The sequence below is a fragment of the Artemia franciscana genome, chromosome 11, assembly GCF_032884065.1.
Source record: "Artemia franciscana chromosome 11, ASM3288406v1, whole genome shotgun sequence".
NCBI classification, from domain to species: domain Eukaryota; kingdom Metazoa; phylum Arthropoda; class Branchiopoda; order Anostraca; family Artemiidae; genus Artemia; species Artemia franciscana.
The window spans coordinates 28,318,035-28,335,858 of NC_088873.1; the positions used below are offsets into that span (position 1 = coordinate 28,318,035).

A 17,824-nucleotide genomic window follows, 5' to 3' on the forward strand; every position below is an offset into this window, starting at 1 on the left:
GCGCTCCGAAAAGCGGACGAAAATTTACTAGATGTTTTCCAGAGAAATTGCGTATGGATTGTTTTCGATACCCGGCTGACTGACCGTATTTCAAACAGTAGGTTGTACGAAAAATATGGTTAACTCCCGCTTTTTAGAGCTATAATGAAAGAAAGATTGAGATGGCTAGGTCACGTTCTGTGGATGAAGGATGAAAGATTGCCGAAAATTGACCTTTTTGGTCAACTGTCTGGAGCTGCACGGTAAGCAGGTCGTCCTCGTTTTGGGTGGCAGGATGTCATAAATAGAGATTTAAAGTAAATGGAAACCTGAGAGGGTGTAAAGAGGGAGGCCTTGAATAGATTAGGTTGGAGGAGGAGCGTCCGTAACTGTGTATGCCTCAGGCAGCTTGGTGCTGCAATGAGTTATTATTATTGTTAATAATAGCATTGAGGCAGAAACCTTGCATTAAATAAAACCTGCCAGGGATTCTAATCAGAAAGAAAAATTGACACATGGAGTTTAAAAATTACCTTCAGGTTCAGATTCATTTATTTAAAAATTCATATTCATCAAAATCTTCGACTTGCCCAAATGGAGAGACAAGCTGGACTACTAAGTAAAACATTTAAACAAAAATTAACAATCCCCATTGATACAGAACAAACAAAATATGAACCACCATTTCAGCATTAAAATAAAAAAAAAAAAAAATAAAAAATAAAAAAAACGTTATCTTTAATGAGAGTATTTCAGGTGGACTTAATGGAGTGAGGTCAAATAAAATATAAAATAAAAAGTTTTGCCAATTGTTCTTGCAAGCAGATTCCATTATATAGCTTTTTAATCGTCTCTTGAAAGATCCTTTTGGTTACTCAACAAATTTATTTAATGAATATTTGTTGGCTATTGGTGGGATCATATACCAGAGGTTCAAACGGGATCTTTCATTTTTCACCAGAGGTAGTTTATACGTGTTAACACATCTAGTTATCAGTGAATGTTAGTGTTTAGACATGGACAGTAAATTCTGGTAAAAAAATTTATGTACATGCTGAATCTTAAAAAACCAACTGGATAATAGCAGATGAGATTTCTGTGTAAGAGTCATTATGTCTAGAAATAGGTAAGAAGTACGTGTTTCAGAGTGGATATCTGTACTCCTCGGGTGTTGTAAAAACTTATCTAGAATTCAAATAGCTGTGTTTTGTAGGGTTTGTAGTGGTTTAATATGTGATTTAAAAGTCAGCGAAAATATAGCTGAGCAATATTGGAGGTGTGCATTAATTAGGCAAAAATAAAGGAGTCTTAGAACCTTATATGAGAATATAATATTCCAAGAACCTTCCTTCCTCGCTTAAAAAACTAAATCTGGAAATATTACAAAAATTGATTAAGGGATAAGAATTTGCATAAAACCCAGAATAAACGCAATAAGATAAAGTCAATAGTGACACTTGACTCCACCTCCTGTAAAACTCGCTAAGAGTACTAAAAATATTCCCTCCCAAACGTCCCCCTTTTGTGTCGGTAGTTACATAAATGTAATCTTTTAGATTACGAATAAAACATTTTTACATTACATAAAAAAAAATGCCACAAAACCAGATGTAAATGTCACTAAAACACCTTTGAAGTGAGATACGACAGAGAGATAGTTTAGACATTTCAACAAAGATGCTTTGCAACCAAAATATTATTATTTTGAGACACTCAAAGTTGGAATAAACAAGATCCAAGGAAATAAAAGCATTAGTCTGAACAAAATATATCCGACAATTTTTGAAGAAAAATATCTAAAAATAACTTTATTTGAGGGAATCACCTAAAAAGCTTCTAAGGAAAAAACAAAAACAATTTTTTGACAAGTTTCTTATTTATGGCAACCTTGCGCATAGCCGGCAATAGCTTTCAATATGCATGTATTAGCATGACTAATAAAAAAACAAAACAAAATCTTTTTGTTAGGAATGCTATAAAATATATGTATGACAAAGTATGCTAATTCTATTAAAGTCTTTTTTGGGTTGTCTTCATTTAATTTTCAGAAATTGACAAATAATAGACAGTCTTTAGTATGGTTCAGAATTAACAGACTCTGTCCTATACAGTAACCGTTTAATCTACAAAGTAACTCTAAAATAAATTGCATCTCAAGCTATAAAATGCTTCAAGACTTACCTTTTCCGCAAGATGAGCCGTAACTAAGAGAAGAATCTCTTGATCCTCTTGGAGATACTGGTGGTGTAAAACTTTCTCTTTTATTACTTCTAAAAATACAATTCATTTAAATAGTCCAATAAACCCACATGTTTTGTAATGATACCACCTTAGAAGTGACATCACTTAGCATGAAGCTTATTCAACATAATAATTATTGTTTTTGTTGTTGGCTTTAATAAATGACCGTAGGGCCTCAATGTGTTATTTATTCTTCCCCCCCAAGTCATTTCGTATGGAAGGGGTGGTCATACAAGCTTTAGAGAGGGCTTATTTGATTGATAATTGACAGTTCTAGTGCCTTATTATGAGTTAAATATAACCCGAGGACAACAAGCCTCACCCCATGTTCTTTTTGCTTTCCTTCTCTAAACATGTGTGATCAAAATTTAAAATAGCTATTTGCTTCAAAATAGTCTTAAGGTCTAATAAGTGTGGAATGACGTGATCCCTCTCATCCCTTTAGCAAGGGTTATAAGTCATAAAAGTTATTTCTTGTTCCCTGTTTATTTTTTTAAGGCATAGATTAGCGTGAATATGTTTACAATAATTGCTGAAGAGGTATTTTTAGTTGTATCCACAACAACGAGCCACGGGCCCATTTGGAATATTGTCTATTAATTATGCATTCAATGAAATAAATAGAATTTGGATTTGAGGAAGGCTTCAAACCACTCTCCAATTCTTTACGTTGAATTTACCCTTTTTATATATATACTTCAAGAATGAATACTTCAGTACAAAGTTAATGCGCCAACCTAAATCCGTTTTGTTTTGAAATAAAGGCTTTAGTCCACATTTTTCCAAGAATGAGTTAAATAAAAGTTTTGAAAAAGCTCGGAGAAATCTATGAATTTTCATATTCAAACTGGGCCTATCTTAAACTCTGACCCAACTACAATTTTTCTCAAAAGGGTGCAGGCTAAGTTCAAATTCGTAAAAAAGATTTTTTCAAAAGGACCTAGGTCCAGCTTCTTCTAGATTTTGCCAGTTTCTCAAGAATATGGCTGAGGATGCAGAGACTGTCTGTGAGACGTGTTTTATTGCAACCTTATGAGTCTACATTAAAAGATCAACGAGCTGTGGTTTCAAAGATAACTAAGTTTGGTATAGTTCAGACAACCCATTTAACTCCAGAGAGACTAGCCCATAATATGTCTAATTTAAATCGATTTGGAATTTATTTAGGACAACGTCAGACCTTTCCCTGCTTTTGGGTTCAATTATTCGAGGGTTCATACATTTAGAAAGTTCAAGTCTGCAAATCTGAACACTAAGAAAATATTTGGTATGTACAAGGCAAAGAGTGAAGAGGAGAGCAGAAAAATTTATTTTTTATTACTTACTTTTTATTACTTACTTACTTTTTTATTACTTACTTTTTTCTTACTTACTTTTTTTATTTACTGTTTTCAATACAAAAAAAGTTTCACGATAACTTTGGTCTTGGATTCAAGCCCCCAGAAAAAGCTTCCTGTAAATTATACGAAAGCTTGTAACGCAAAAATCAAGTGAGCCTGATAATGGAAACCCTGAAATCCTTCAAAAAGACCAGCATGAAAGTCCCTTCAAACTAGCTTATGACAGAAGAAAATGGGAAGACTGAAAATGTGTCATAAAAAGGGTTATTGTAATAGTAACAACGGATGCAACCAGATATTGATGTGGAAAGGGTGCGACACCCCTTACTTGAGGGGAAAGCCTCGCTGGCGCCAAATATTGGAACGGAATGCCTCGTGGTCACCACTACTGTACCGTAAATATAGAGTATGTTAATACCCTATTACGGTATACCCTGTTCCAGAGTATGGTAACGTGATCGAACGGTGTAACGGCCGATCTCAGCCATGGGTGCCAGAATTGGGTCAATATATCTAGCTATCTCTTTGAAGGGTTAACAGATCCCCCTGCTAAATTTGTAATGACAGTACTTCTCGAAAACTCTTTTCCTACCCCACCGGGGTTCGGAGAAAAATCTCATACAGTTGTAGAAAATAACTCCCTTATAAGTTCTATTGACAAACAAAGACTCTTAAGTCGAAAGATAGACTCTAATCTAAGACTCGGGTAAGTTGGGGTTGACCCAAGAATGGCAAGGACCAATCTAATAAATAAGAGTTCAAAACATTGGCTTGGCGCAAAATATTATCTTTCAATGGCTTAGATCAGGACGACCAAATAGAATTTAGGTTCGAAGCTTACTTATCAAACAGTTCGTGGTAACAAACTGTAGTAAGGAGCGACCCGGCTCAATAGTAACCACAACTCTAAAAAAAGAAATTTTGATACAAATAGTTACATAAAAAATTGTATTTTTATGCTGATTTTAAATATATAAGTTTCATCAGGTTTAGTCTTATTCATCAAAAGCTACGAGGCTGAGAAAATGTGTCTTATTTTGGAAAATAGGGGGAAACACCCCCCCCCCCCCCGCCAATAAGAGTAATAGAATAACACTATCGAAAATCACACCATCATATTCAGCATATCAGAGAACCCTATTGTTGAAGTTTCAAGCTCTTATCTACAAAGTTGTGGAATTTTGTATATTTTGCCAGAAGACCGATAACGGGTAGTGTTTTTTTTTCAGGGGTAGACGTAGCGATTAAGTGGTCCTAGAATGTCGCGAAAGGGCTCATTCTAACGGAAACTAAAGGATCTAGTGCACTTTTTAAGTGACTAAAAAATTGAAGGTCACCTAGGCCTTCTCCCACGCTCATTTTTCCCAGAGTCACCGGATCAAAATTTTGGGATAGCAAATTTGTTCATCATAGTCGAAAAACAAAATAACTGTCTTTGGGAACGAACGCATATCACGGATGTGTGTTTATTTTATTTTTTTAAAAGGGTGATCGCACCGACCCATTGGTCTTAGAATGTCACAAGAGGGCTCAATCTAACAGAAATTAAAAGTCTTAGTGCCCTTTTTAAGTGACCAAACAACTAGAGGGCACATTTGCCCTCTCAAACACTCATTTTTTCCCAAAGTCAGCGGATCAAAAAATGAGATAGACAATTTGTTCATCATAGTCGAAAAATCTAATAACTATGTCTTTGGGGACGACTTAATCCCCCACGGTTACCCGGGGAGGGGCTGCAAGTTACAAACTTTGACCATTGTTTACATATAGTAATGGTTATTGGGAACGGTTCAGGCGTTTTCAGGGGGACTTTTTCACTTTGGAAGGGGGGGGGGGTTCGGGGAAGGGTTACGTGGCAGGATCTTTCCACTGCGCAATTTATCATGAGGGAAGAGAATTTTCATGAAAGGGGCGCAGGATTTTCTAGCGTTAATTAAAAAAAAACAATGATAAAATAAATTAAAAAAAAATTCAACTGGAAGTAAGGTGTACCATTAAAACTTAAAGCGAACAGAAATAATTAAGTATATAAGGTTTTTTTTCCTCCTTAATACCTCGCTCCTTACGCTAAAGCATTTTATAATAACTTCAACTATTTATTCTACGGCATTTGCGATTCAGGGGCTTTTCATAAGGAATAAGGAAAAATTCTTCATGTATGGTGAGCAAAAATTGAAATCTGCATCAATTCCAAGATGTTGAGAAATTAAATAAAAAAGCAAGTATTTTAAACTGCGAATAAGTCTAAATGTTTTTAAATTTGAAAATCGAAGAAAATATGCAAACCAACGGTTAAAATTATGGCTTTGCTTGAAACAAGATGAAAATGATCAAATGCATGCTTCAAAATGAGTTGCATTTGCTTAAAATATAGATGTGTTTGACAAAAAAAAAATGTATTCTTGCTTGAAATACGATGCATAGGCCTATGTCCTTTAAAATACCTTTTTGCTTGAAATACAATGAAAAAAAAAATGCAGATGTGTCCTTAAAATTGTGTTTTTCCTCAACAAAAGATGAACATATGGAAATATATGCTTCAAAAGTGAATTCCTGCTGGAAAGAGCCTACAATGAGAATATTTGTGGTCTAAAATTTTTTTTTTGATCGCAAGAAGAAGAAATTATATAAATGTGTGCTTTAAAAATGTATTGATTCTTGAAAACACAATTAAAACAAGTAAATGTCTTCTTCAAAGTTTCTTGAAAGTAAAAACATGACGAATTTATTCAACTTTCTGCTTCGAAAAATGTTCTTTTTCGAAAATCAATGAAAAAATGCAAATCAATGCAGGGTTTTCCTCAAAACATAGATCTATAGACAGTGAGCCTTGCTGGTTGTTAGGGCGAATTAAAGGGATCTGGTTGCTCTGTATAAGTAAACAAGAATTTCCCTTAACTATTACCACAAAACCACGTGTGGGTAATAGGTGAATAATAGATGGCACTTGCTTGTTGCCAGGGTGAAGTGATTGGATTTTCTAAATTTCTCCCTTCCGTGTGAATTATTTTCCGGGAATAAAAACACGTGACCCATAGTTCTCAAGGGAAATAAACGTCTCGAAGAAAAATTAAATCTTGAACGAAAAAATATTCGAAGAAATAAAACATAACAATTTTTTTTGTGCTTCTGTTTCTCTGTCTCCCTCCCTCTCTCTCTCTCTCTCTTCCTCTCTCTCTCTCTCTCTTTCTCTCTCTCTCTGTCTCTCCATCTCTCTTTCCCCCCCCCCCTCTCTCTCTCTCTCTCTCTCTCTCTCTCAAAAAAAAAATATCGAAGAAAAACGTCTTGAATAAGTTACATCCGGGGGCTCTCCATTTGATTAGCGGCCCTGACGGAAAAATATCTTGAAAAAAGAAATCTCGAAGAACAAACATCCCCTTAGGTATTTCATACGAATAGATCAATAGTCAATAATACCTGCGCCTTGAGGGGCTAGCAACTTTAGGTATACTCCTTATTGGCGTCGACTAAGTTCCTATGGCCTCACTGCTCTAATTACGCGTTAGGATAATCATCACGTTATATGTTTTTCTTAAGTCACTAGGTGTTACTTTCATTTTTATTAATTGTAACTGTCTTAGTTGTATATCTTGTTGTATAGTTGTACAACCGAATATTTCTTTGTTCCTCAGTTTCGTTTTGACTCGTTCTGATCCTCTTTGGCACATGCCTTGAAACCGCGTTTATTTTTTTCTTCACTTTCATTTTGAGTCGTAGTAATTCTTGCTGCCACTTATTTTCTAACCGCGTTCTTCGCTTTTGTTGTTGACCCGTATTGATTCTTGCTGTCGTATATCATCTAGCCACATAGGCCTATTCCTTGGTTCTACACTTTCATTTTTCATTCGTTCTGATCCTCGTTGTAACAAATATTATAAAATGGATGATTCTTTAATGCATTAACGAGAAGGAGGAATTGAATTCGAATTATACCGCCAACAATCAAAAAATTAAGTTAGGTTAATCCTAATGAAAAATACCAAAACATGATTAAAATAAAATACTTAAGATTAAAAATTAGGCTATTTTGGAAAAATTTGTTCTCGATTTTTACACAGCTTAAACTTGAGTTGTGATTATGTAATGCACTAGCACCAAGCCATTTCTTGAATTTAGAAAAGAAAAGTATGTATGTCATAAGTGATAAGTTTGGTGTGTTTTGTTGAGTTTGGTATATGGCGAGTTTTGGAAAACACTTCATACAAATTGACCGAGAAGCCATACAGAAAATATGCGGCCCAGTTGATGAGAACCATTGCAAAAGCTAGGATGCCCCTTGTTCCGTTTTGTATAGCTTTTTTAGACGTCACAAAATTTCACCGGTAAGTATCAATGATTATTTACAGCTGCATAAATATATTTGTAATTCACTTTTATGGTCTTGAAAATACTTATAGTAGCTTTAAAGGTCTTGAATGTTTGTTTGAAGCTTTCGATTTGCTTGAGAAATGTGTAGCTACGGTAGTTTCAGGTATCTACTGCTGTAAGTGTCGCTTTTTCAGCCTTACTGAATCCATGTTTCACCACCTGTCATTTTTACCTTAATTGAAAATGTAGCTTCGAGAGCGAAATGGCATGGAAGTTCACTTAATAATAAAATTGATTTTCAAAGAGCATTTGGGGTAATAAGCAACTAGCAATTAGGCTTATTAGTACCATGATAAGCTATGATTTCTCTATTTTACGAATTCCAATAATGCTAATCGGCACTGTTGAGTTATAATGCCAAGTCTTACCGTTTTTTAAAGAAAAAAATTAAATAAAAAAAAAACAAATTTTTTTTAGCTGAAAGTAAGTAGCGACATTAAAACTTAAAACGAACAGAAATTACTCCGTATATGAAATGAGTTGTCCCCTCCGCAATCCCTCGCTCTTTACGCTAAAGTTTTTAATTGTTTTAAAAAGTAGAATTGTGGCAAAGAGTCAAACTTTAGCGTAAAGAGCGAGGGATTGCGGAGGGGACAACTCATTTCATATACGGAGTAATTTCTGTTCGTTTTAAGTTTTAATGTCGCTACTTACTTTCAGCTAAAAAAATTAGTTTTTTTTTATTTAATTTCTGAACGTTTTTGAATTAATGCCTGTTTGGTTTTGGCTCTCCGCATATAAATTATTAAAATGAAATTTGTATATTAATTCTTTTTTTGGCTAAATGGCTTTCTCTTAGTTTTGATCAGACGATTTTGAGAAATAAGGGGTGGAGAAGGAGGCCTAGTTGCCCTCCAATTTTTCGGTTACTTAAAAAGGCAACTAGAACTTTTAATTTTTAACGAACATTTTTATTAGTAAAAAATATACGTAATTTAAGAATTAACTTACGTAACAAACTTTCATAACCTTATATTTTTATTATGTATACGAGGGGGTTTGTACCCTCGTTAATACCTCGCTCTTTACACTAAATCGTAAGTTTTTTCCCAATTCTTTAAGAATGACACCTGAATCAGAAAGGCCGTAGAATAAATAGTTGAAATTACTAAAAATACTTTAGCATAAAGAGCAAGGTATTTATCTCCTCCTAAATACCTCGCTCTTTATGCTAAAGTAATTTTAGAACCCCTCATATGCGAAATAATCTCTGTTCGTTTTAAGTTTCAATGCTACTTCTTCCTTTCATTTGAAAAAACGTTTTCATGTTTATTTTTCATTGCTTTCTTATAGTAATGCTAGAGAATCCTGCGCCCTTGTCATTGAATTTTTCTTCCCCCATGACAGATTCCTCCAAGGAAAGATCCTCCAACATAGCCCCCTCTCCTCAGCTCCACCCCCAAACAAAATAAAATCCCCCTGAAAACGTCTGCACACTTCCTAATAACCATTACTATATGTAAACACTGGTCAAAGTTTGTAACTTGCAGCCCCTCCCCCGGGGATTGTGGGGGAGTAAGTCATCCCCAAAGACATAGTTATTATGGTTTTCGACTATGTTGAACAAAATGGCTATCTCAAAATTTTGATCCGTTGACTTTGGGAAAAAAGAGCGTGGGAGGGGGCCTAGATGCCCTCCAATTTTTTTGGTCACTTAAAAAGGGTACTAGAACTTTTCATTTCCGTTAGAATGAGCCCTCTTGCGACATTCTAGGACCACTTGGTCGATACGATGACCCCTGGGGAAAAGAAAAGAAAAAAAAAAACAAACAAACAAATAAACACGTACCCGTGATTTGTCTTCTGGCAAAAAATACAAAATTCCACATTTTTTTAGATAGGAGCTTCAAACTTCTACATTAGGATTCTCTGATATGCTGAATCTGATGGTGTCATCTGATGGTTCGTTAAGATCCTACGACTTTTAGGGGGTGTTTCCCTCTATTTTCCTAAACAAGGCAATTTTTCTAAGGCTCGTAACTTTTGATGGGTAAGACTAAACTTGATGAAACTTATATATTTAAAATCACCATTAAAATGCGATTCTTTTGATGTAGCTATTGATATCAAAATTCAATTTTTTAGAGTTTTGGTTACTATTGAGCCGGGTCGCTCCTTACTACAGTTTGTTACCACGAACTGTTTGATTATAAATTCACTACAATTAATTTTTTTGACTACTTACAACGGAGGGCCTTTTCTAGATTTTCTTGCCTTTTCTTCTCCACACTGCCCAAGAAACGCAGAAGATCTTGACCGACCTAAAAAAACAAAATGAACGAAAATAAAAATGTAAAACATATGAGAATATTCTGATTTATCTATAAGTAGCCTATATCTTTTTCTAAATTAATTTACAAAGAATTCTCCACTTGATAATTTTTTCAAGGAAAAGTAATGAGCTACATTAAGTCAAAAATGAGCAGAAATAAAGCTAAATGACTTTCCTAGCGTGAAACTACAAAAAGTAATCATCAATGGATAAATGAAACCCAAAACGGACAGAAATTACAATAAAACATCGAGTCAAATTAAAAACGACCAGAAACTAAGATTATTGGGTTGACTCCCCCAATACCTTCTGAAAACCATAACACAACTTGTACTTTACTGAAAATAATTCTTATTTTGAGCTGAATGCTCCCACATTTCATTATATGACAAAAAATCATAAATAAAATTATTTAAAAAATGAATTAATGTGGACTGAGAGTTTAGTATCCATATAGTGATATGTATTTTGTATCAGCCTATATATATATATATATATATATATATATATATATATATATATATATATATATATATATATATATATATATATATATATATATATATATATATATATATATATATATATATCTATATATATATATATATATATATATATATATATATATATATATATATATATATATCCGCTTGTCTTCTAAACGCAGATATTTTGTGACAATTTGCTGTCTTTTAATACTGTTGTCGTCTACAAAGATAGTTGATTATTAAAGCAAGTCCGGTTTCTAACAGCGATATCTACATTTGAATCTTTTACTACTTTTCAAACTTTTGACTTTCTTTTTTTAAGGTTTTCGAATTGTGGTAATGCCTTGTTAAAATGTATACAAATATTTTTGCAATTAAGAGTTCTTTGCTATTTACGCAATTTAAGATGTTTTCATACTAAAATCTTTTCAAAGATATTTAATTATTCAAGCAAATCCAATTTCTGACAACGATTTCTACTAAGCTTCAAGCCTTTGGTTTTCTTTTTTAAAGTTTTTGAATTTAAACAAATATGTTTGTAATTATCAGTGTCTTTCTGTTTAAGCAATTTAATGTCTTTTCATAACGATAAATAAAAGTTTAAATAGAGATGAAATCCTTTTAATAGATAGTGATAAATTTTAAGAAAATACTAGGAATTTCGGTCACATATGTAGTGACCGTCATCAGTAATAAAGCTAAACTAAAACAATTAAAAACAATAATTTATATAAAAAAATAAACAACTTATTGTTCAATAATCTTTCCAAAGCAGAAATGGAAGCAAGTCTCTTTGATCTTCTTGGATCCGGTTCGTTAAAATTGAATAAACTAACACTAAGCAGAGGTTAATCGCATTGGATGAATTGAATTTTAGTTTATCGGATTTTAATGAATTATCGTTAATAGAGTTCAAACTAAATTCACCCTTGTCTCTATTCAAAGCCATATTATTGAATATTTTTTTTTTTTGATTTCAATAGTTTCGTGAAAATTTGCTTTAAACCCCGGTCCCTAGAAAACAAAAAGAGATTATAGAACAAAATAAAACGGCCAGGAAAATTAAAAATATTTTCCGAAGTGGCTGAAGTGAAATCTCCAGGCTTAAAATTGTGCTTAAAAGCCGATGAAAGAGAGTCCTTACGCTGTAGTAATCTATTTCCAAATTCTGGTTAGGACGTCCCACATATGGGGTTCCATAAGTACATTGGATCTGATGGACCCCACTTTCTTGCCCCAACGAAGTTACATCCTTCCTAGAATATGTAAAACTACCGAAAATATTGCTACTCTTTAAAGCTACCTTTAGAACATTACTATGTAAAATTCTTTCAAGTTTTTGCTTAGTCCGGGTACATATGGTAAGGAACAAAAAACGTCCTTCTCCTGAGTTGTCTACAAGGCTTCCTTAAAATCTATGGAAACTTTTTTTCTTTTGGAAAAAGTCCGGTTGATTAACCACTCTGGATAGATTTTACATGTTAGTATTTTCCTTAGAAAAGACAACTCCTCCTCACAGAATTTTTAAAAAGCAAATACTAAAGGTCCGGTCAGTTAAAGAAATGATCAAAGCATTTTTTTTTAACTTGGCGAGCGTGACCAGAGCTAAACGATAAGAATCTATTTTTATTAGTCGGTTTTCTGTAAATTTTAAAATCCAGACTGTTTTCATTTTCTAAAAGAAGAATTTGAAGACAGGGAAGTTTCCCATCCTTTTCTAATTCAACAGTAGATTTTAAATAAATCCCCAAACAATTAAAATGTTCCAAAAATTCTTTTAGTTCCTCATCCACATATTTCCATAGTGAAATTATGTTTCATTGCTATTAATATGCTCATATGTGTGACGTTCTAACCAGAATTTTGAAATGGGATTACTACAGCATAAAGACTCTATTTCATCGGCTTTAAAGCAAAATTCTAAGCCAGAATATTTCACTTCAGCCCTTTCAGAACATATTTTTTTTTTTCAGACCATTTTATTTAGCTCTTTAATTTTTTTTTTTAGGGACCGTGGTTTAAAGCAAAATTTTAACACTTATTCATTTAAGTCCATCTTCAATTTGAAACTGGTGCCTGCCTGCTTGCCTGGTAGAACGGAGCTTTCCACTCGAAAGCAGAAACATAGTTTGATAAAACGAAAGCTTGAATACATAACTTCAGATAATTCTCTCTAATATGGGCTAAAAAACTCCGCTTCACTTTACAAACTTTAGGCTCTGGCTCAAGGACAAGCAAAAACCATCCTTTTTGACTCCAGGCAAGAGTCCTACGACGTTCTCCAAAATGCAAAGTCATATTCACCAATCCGACCTAAGGTCTACACTTTCCAAAAAAACCGCAAAGGTTAGGCTTTCACCACTTTCTAGGAATAAGGTGAAATCAGGTTGCTAGAAAAAAAAAATCACAAAACCTAAGTGTTCCTCTTGCAACAAAATTATGCTTTAGTCTTCAAAAGGCAATCAAAAAATAAATGAAAACCCAAAACGAACAGCTGAAACAACCAAGTTAAACTCAAACGCTCAGAAACTAACCCTTTTTGAGCTAACTTTCTAAATGAGTCCCCTAAACAAAAATGGATGTAGATTGACAGTTTGGTTTCGATATGCTGATGCTCCAACAATTTTGGATTTATTAAAGTTAAAAAGTAAAACCATTTAAATGCATCTAGTTTTCAGTGTAGTGCCAACTGTGCTCTAGTCCTCAGAATTAAATATCCTTACTCCATGAAAATCTACCTTAGTTCTGCCCTACGATCGATGACAGACTATCTATCAACAAGTGAAATGCCATCATTTTTATACAATTTATAAAAAGGGTTTTGCCACCTTTGCCGCTCATTGAGACTATCTCTTTTGGCTTGGCTACAATTAACCATGGCTTTCAAGCTACTCATCGCTTCTACCAGGTTTATTTTAAGTCCCAAACATCTTTATTTCTGTTCGTTTTGAGTTTAGCTCGATTATTTCTATTAATTTCTGTATTTTATTGATCTCGATGATTTATTGATGTTTATTTTGTGGTAGTCTTACGCTCGGAAAATTATTTGACTTTGTATCTGTCAGTTGGTGGTTTAATGAAGCTCTTTACTTTTCTCTGAGAACTTACATCATCAACAAAGATTTCAAATTAATTTTTATTCGTATTTTTGACACAGGCTTTCCGATTGAAAAAGAAAAGAATAATTTAAATTTTTTATAGAATCTATAGTGTGGCTCACTATGAATGTGTCAGAAAGAGTTTTTCAACAATTTTTAGAAACATTTTTTAAAATCTGAAAACAGATGCTTTTGTGTAGTTTAGTTATATAAAGAATTAATAAAAAAACAAGTTTTTTAACTGAAAGTAAGGAGCAACATTAAAACTTAAAACGAACAGAAATTACCCCGTATATGAAAGGGGCTGTTCCCTCTTCAACGCCCTGCTCTTTACGATAAAGTTTTGATTATTTTAAAAACTAGAGTTGAGAGAAAGAGTCAAACTTTAGCGCAAAGAGCAGGGCGTTGAAGAGCGAACTGCCCCTTTTTTTGCCGTAGCAAAAACGTGTTTTTTGCCGTAGAAAAAAACCAGCAAATTTGCAGTCTCCGGTATTCGTCGTCATTACCTCTAGGATTCAAATTGGCCAGAGGGGATAGCCCGCAAATTTGGCTAGGAATAAATCACGGATTTTAATGTTCGCAGGATTCATGCCTAGTAAATGAAAGATTACAAAGTGAAAGAAACTTATCTTTCCGTGAGGGCCCAGCCTCACTAATGTATCCTAGTGAACAATCAGTCCAAGCTGTGGGAGGTCGGCCCAACTGCTAATCCTTCTCTACACTAAAAATTGTAATTAACGCGCAGGCAAATTATATCCAATTTTCTCTACACACCACACTTGGCTATCGTATCTAATTTTCTCAATTCAAAACGCCAAAAATCTGATTGTGTGATAAATTCAAGTATCAGATTGCACAATTTCTGTAGTCACTGAATTAATTCATGGCTAAGGAATCAAGTTCAAACAATTCAAAAGTTCAAACAGGTGTAATCAATGCAGTATTGAACAGTATTGAGCTAGTTCATTACTGCAAAATATCAGTATACTGCAGGCATCTTCTACGTTATAACCGAGATTACCAAAAAAAATGAATTTAATTCAAAAAAGATGCCTGCAGTATACTGATACGCTGCAGTATTGAACTAGCTCTCAAAGGGATTACACCTGTTTGAAGGGATTACACCCACTCGTCAATACCTCGCTTTTTACACTAAAGCTTAAATTTTGTCCCCTGAATCACAAAGGCCGTAGAATAAATAGTTGAAATTACTAAACATGCTTTAGCGTAAAGACTGTGGTATTAGGAGGAGGTGAACCCCTTACATGCGTAATATTTTCTGTTCGTTCTAATTTTTAATGCTACTCCTTACTTTCAGTTGAAAAAACTTTTACATATTTATTTTTTCATTGTTTTTTAAATAATGCTAGAAAATGCTGCGCCCCCTTTATGGAATTCTTCTTCCCCCATGACAAATTCCTCCATGGAAAGTCTCCCCCATATAACTCCCTCTTCTCAAATCCCCTCCCAACCAAAAAATTCCCCTGAAAACGTCTGTACACTCCCCAAAAACCATTACTATATGCAAACACTGGTCAAAATTTGTAACTTGCAGCCCCTCCCACAGGGACTGTGGGGGGTAAGTCGTCCCCAAAGACATAGTTATAAGGTTTTTCGACTATGTTGAATAAAATGGCTATCTCAGAATTTTGATCCGACAACTTTGGGGAAAAAATGAGCGTTGGAGGGGGCCTAGGTGCCCTCCAATTTTTTTGGTCACTTAAAATGGGCACTAGAACTTTTCATTTCCGTTCGAATGAGCCCTATCGCATAATTCTAGGACCATTAGGTCGATAAGATCACTCCTGGGAAAAAGAAAGAAAAAAAAAACAACAAACAAATAAACACGCATCCCTGATTTGTCTTCTGGCAAAAAATACAAAATTCCACATTTTTGTAGATAAGAGCTTGGAACTTGTACAGTAGGGTTCTCTGATACGCTGAATCTGATGGTGTGATTTCCGTTAAGATTCTATGACCTTTAGGGGGGTTTTCCCCTATTTTCTAAAATAGGGCAAATTTTCTCAGACTCGTAACTTCTGATGGGTAGGACTAAACTTGATGAAACTTATATGTTTGAAATCAGCATTAAAATGTGATTCTTTTGATGTAACTGTTGATATCAACATTCCGTTTTTTAGAGTTTTGGTTACTATTGAGCCGGGTCGCTCCTTACTACAGTTCGTTACCACCAACTGTTTGAAAACCGACCAAAAATGGAGTTTTTAAGAAATTAATTTAGTTGAGTTTTGAACATCATGATGTTTCCCTAAAAAAATTAAAAATTTTATCTAGGCTTTTGACTACCTGGATGCACTTGCACAATGTTTTGATTTAGTCCAACATCCGCGTCAACGGTGTCTAAAAGTTTTACACTAACACAATAAAAAAACATAAATTTTGGCATTTTGACCAATTGTTTGCGTTGCGCATGCATGATCTCCTGATTCGATGCATTCAGCCGGGAACGCAATGCGTGGTTGGTGGCAAATCATCCGAAGCTTCCTGTGTTTTCCCCTCATATTTCTCCAGGTACCCATTTAGTGCTGGGTAGACTCTAGATGAGCCTAAGAAGTCACACCTTTGACCCCCATCCCAAAACAAATAACCACCAACACCAGGATTCGAACCTCTAACCTCAGGATTTTAAGTCCAGAGCACTAACCACTTGGCTAAGACAGTTAGGACTCGCTTAATCCCTTGTAATTTTTTTTTACAACAAACATTAGTAGTATTACCGCTAGTAGTAATAGTATGCATAGTCTTTTTTATAAGCTCAACATACCCCAAGCATGCTATGGGAGTTTCAAACAAAAACCTTAAGCTGGTATTTATAAAATGCTGATACGGCCAATTGACAGCCCATATACATACAGCGTGTTTTAATTTAATTTGACATACACCACAACATTATTGATTATGTTGTATTGTTAGTAGGTATTGTTAGTATATGTATATGTAACCATTTCGTTGGTTCAACATCCCCCTAAACATGCGCTTCAAGTCTTAGCTTCATATTCTAAGCTGTATTTGAGATAAAGCTGTTAGAGGCTTATAATAGCCTGTATCCACATAGTGCGTTTCAATTTAGTTCACTATTCTCTTCAACGTTTCCTTTAAGTTTCACCGTAATATTTTTAGCTTCAGTAGTACTAGTAGTAGTCGTTGTAGTAGTAGTTTTTGAAGTAGCAGTAATAGTGTTAGTAGATGTAGTAGTATGAATATTTGAATTTTGTCTAGATCAACATCCCTCTTAATATATTACGAAAATTCTTAACCAGTGGTCATTAGCCAGAGAATAACACGGCTGCATTAAAGTTTCATTAAAAAAAAACAATTCGAAATTTTTCTTAATGAATAAGCTGAACTTAATTTATTTAAATAAACAAGTAGTTAAAACCAAATGTAATCTACAAAAATATGATATTGAAATGGTCAATCGAAATTGGTTTATATTTTAACATAATGGGGGTCAGGATCCCATTATTAAATAAATGCTTGACTTTATTATTTTTTTGTGATTTTTTTTGTAATTTTTTGTGATTATTGGGGTTATATCATCCACGGAGATATATTTGTGAGCAAAATGGATATCTTATCAATTTCATAAGGTATCTTTAGGGGTAAAAGAAACGGGTGGCTGAAAAGGCGTAGGAGGGAGCTGGTTGCCCTCGATCAAATTTCAATCCATAAAAATGGCGCTTGCACTATTTTACCAATCAAGTGAGCACCCTTCGAAGTTTCTACGACCCTTCCTTTCATACAAAGTGACCTGAAAAAAAGCAATACATGGAATCCCTTTCACTCAATACTTTAAACAGCGCTATTGCGCTGCTGATAATACGTTGTATTATCAAAATTTGCCGAGATTTTAGAGAGTTAACATTGTTATGTGTTAAATGTATTTTTTTATATTAAATAAAAAAAAACAAGCTTTTTTTTAACTGCAAGTAAGGAGCGACATTAAAACTTAAAACGAACAGAAATTACTCCGCATATGAACCGCTCAACAGCGCCTCGTAATTTACGCCAAAGTTT

At 34.1% G+C, this 17,824-nt stretch overlaps 1 protein-coding gene and 1 long non-coding RNA gene across 9 annotated transcripts in view; one reads left to right on the forward strand and one right to left on the reverse strand.

The window, feature by feature from the left end:
* The window catches only part of LOC136033052 (uncharacterized), a 342,211-nt gene that overhangs the window by 71,773 nt on the left and 252,614 nt on the right, over nt 1–17,824 (reverse strand). For all 8 annotated transcript variants that reach the window (XR_010618844.1, XR_010618843.1, XM_065713633.1 and 5 more), the window contains 2 exons: nt 10,114–10,189; nt 2,161–2,249 (listed from right to left, as the gene is read on the reverse strand). Coding sequence is in view for 6 of the 8 variants with exons in the window: in XM_065713633.1 (XP_065569705.1) it covers nt 2,161–2,249; nt 10,114–10,189 (165 nt within the window). In the remaining 2 variants the exon portion in view is untranslated. The remainder of the gene's footprint in view (nt 1–2,160; nt 2,250–10,113; nt 10,190–17,824) is intronic.
* LOC136033055 (uncharacterized) overlaps nt 1–17,824 on the forward strand; it is a 142,130-nt gene that overhangs the window by 56,053 nt on the left and 68,253 nt on the right. The gene's annotated exons all lie outside the window — the stretch shown is intronic.